Source organism: Echinops telfairi, unplaced genomic scaffold (genome assembly GCF_000313985.2).
Source record: "Echinops telfairi isolate 266 unplaced genomic scaffold, ASM31398v2 ScPeMD7_5;HRSCAF=22, whole genome shotgun sequence".
NCBI classification, from domain to species: Eukaryota; Metazoa; Chordata; class Mammalia; order Afrosoricida; family Tenrecidae; genus Echinops; species Echinops telfairi.
The window spans coordinates 31,873,457-31,875,152 of record NW_022103901.1 but is presented as its reverse complement, the minus strand read 5'-3'; the positions used below and the strand labels follow the sequence as shown (position 1 = coordinate 31,875,152).

Here is a 1,696-nt window from a genome sequence, read left to right as displayed (position 1 = left end):
ATGATGCTCACCTTCCCAACAAGATTGCTGAAGACCAAGCAGGTGTATAAGCAAATGTGGTGAAGAAAGTTGATGGGTTTGGCTATCAAAAGATAGCATCTGGGGTCTTAAAGGCTGGAAGATAAACAAATGGCCATCTACCTCAGAAGCAATAAAGCCCACATGGAAGAAGCACACCAGCCTCTGTGATCACAAGGTGTCAACAGGATCAGATATCAAGCATCAAAGAACAGGAGCAAAAAATCATATCATTGTAAATGAGGAAGAGTGCAGAGTGGAGACCTAAAGCTCATCTGCAGGCAATTTGGTATCCCCTTACAGAAGGGTCTCAGGAAGGAGACATGCCAGTGAGGGTGCAGTATACGAGGAAACATGCAACTTTCTCTAGTTCTTTAATGCTTCCTCACCCCCCATTATCATGATTCCAATTCTACCTTACAAATCCAGCTAGACCAGAGCATGTACACTGCTACAGATCAGAGGTGGAAACACAGGGAATACAGGACAGATAAACCCCTCAGGACCAATAATGAGAGTAGTGATGCAAGGAGGGTAAAGGGAAGGTAGGGGGAGAAATGGGAAACTGATCACAATGATCTACATATAACCCCCTCCCTGGGGGATGGACAACAGAAAACTGAGGTAAGGGAGACATTGGACAATGTATGACATGAAAAAATAATAATTTATAAATTATCAAAGACGATGGAGGGAGGATGGGGGAGGGAGGGGACAAAAATAAGAAGCTGGTGCCAAGGGCTCAAATAGAAAAAAAAATGTTTTTGAGAGTGATGATGGCAACAAATTTACAAATATGCTAAACACAGTGGATGGCTGTATGGATTGTGATAAGACTTATACAAGCCCACAATAAAATGATTTATAAAAAGTAATAATAAAACAATTGACAAGTTAGTCAGCAAAAAGAACTCCCATTACTAAGCCTATACAGCAAGGTTAGAGATGAATCGCAGTCCACTAATAAATAACCATACCTTTCTATGTGCTCCTGCAAGACGTTTGCCTCCAGACTGGTATTTAAAAAACATCGGTTACCTATGATGCAATTGTGACACTTTCATTGGGTAGAAAACCTCTTTCTCCCAATCACTTTTCTCAGAGCCCCTTTCAGGTCCTTGTTCCTGAGGCTGTAGATGAAAGGGTTCAGCATGGGAGTCACCACTGTGTACATCACAGCAGCTGCAATGTCTTTCTCAGCTGAGTGGGAGGATGAAGGGTTGAAATACACAGCAAAGATGGTGCCATAGAAGAGGGAAACCACAGCCAGGTGGGAGCCACAGGTGGAGAAGGCTTTCCACTTTCCCTTTGCAGATGGGACTCTCAGAACAGCAGAAGTGATGCAAATGTAGGAAACCAGGATGCAAACAAATGGGGTGATCATTATCAGAACTCCCTCAGTAAGAATCATCACTTCATTGAGGTGTGTGTCAGAGCAGGAGAGTTTCAGAAGAGCAGCCACATCACAGAAGAAGTGGGGGATCTGGTTGTCTGCACAGAATGAGAGCCGAGCCATCAGCAGGGTATGCAATAGGATATTCAGGTTGGCTACAACCCATGATCCAGCAACCAGCAGGGAACAGAGCTGAGGGGTCATCTTTGTTGTGTAGTGTAAGGGGTGACACACAGCAACAAAGCGATCATAGGCCATCACAGCCAGGAGGAAATTGTCCATGTC

At 44.0% G+C, this 1,696-nt stretch overlaps 1 protein-coding gene across 1 annotated transcript; it reads right to left on the bottom strand.

Annotated features, from left to right (window-relative positions):
• Positions 1–1,078: 1,078 nt before the first annotated feature.
• LOC101648571 (olfactory receptor 1F1-like) lies at positions 1,079–1,693 on the bottom strand. Its single transcript, XM_004706189.1, has one exon. The coding sequence runs from the start codon at positions 1,691–1,693 to the stop codon at positions 1,079–1,081; it is 615 nt and encodes a 204-aa protein (XP_004706246.1).
• Between the last annotated feature and the right edge of the window lie 3 nt (positions 1,694–1,696).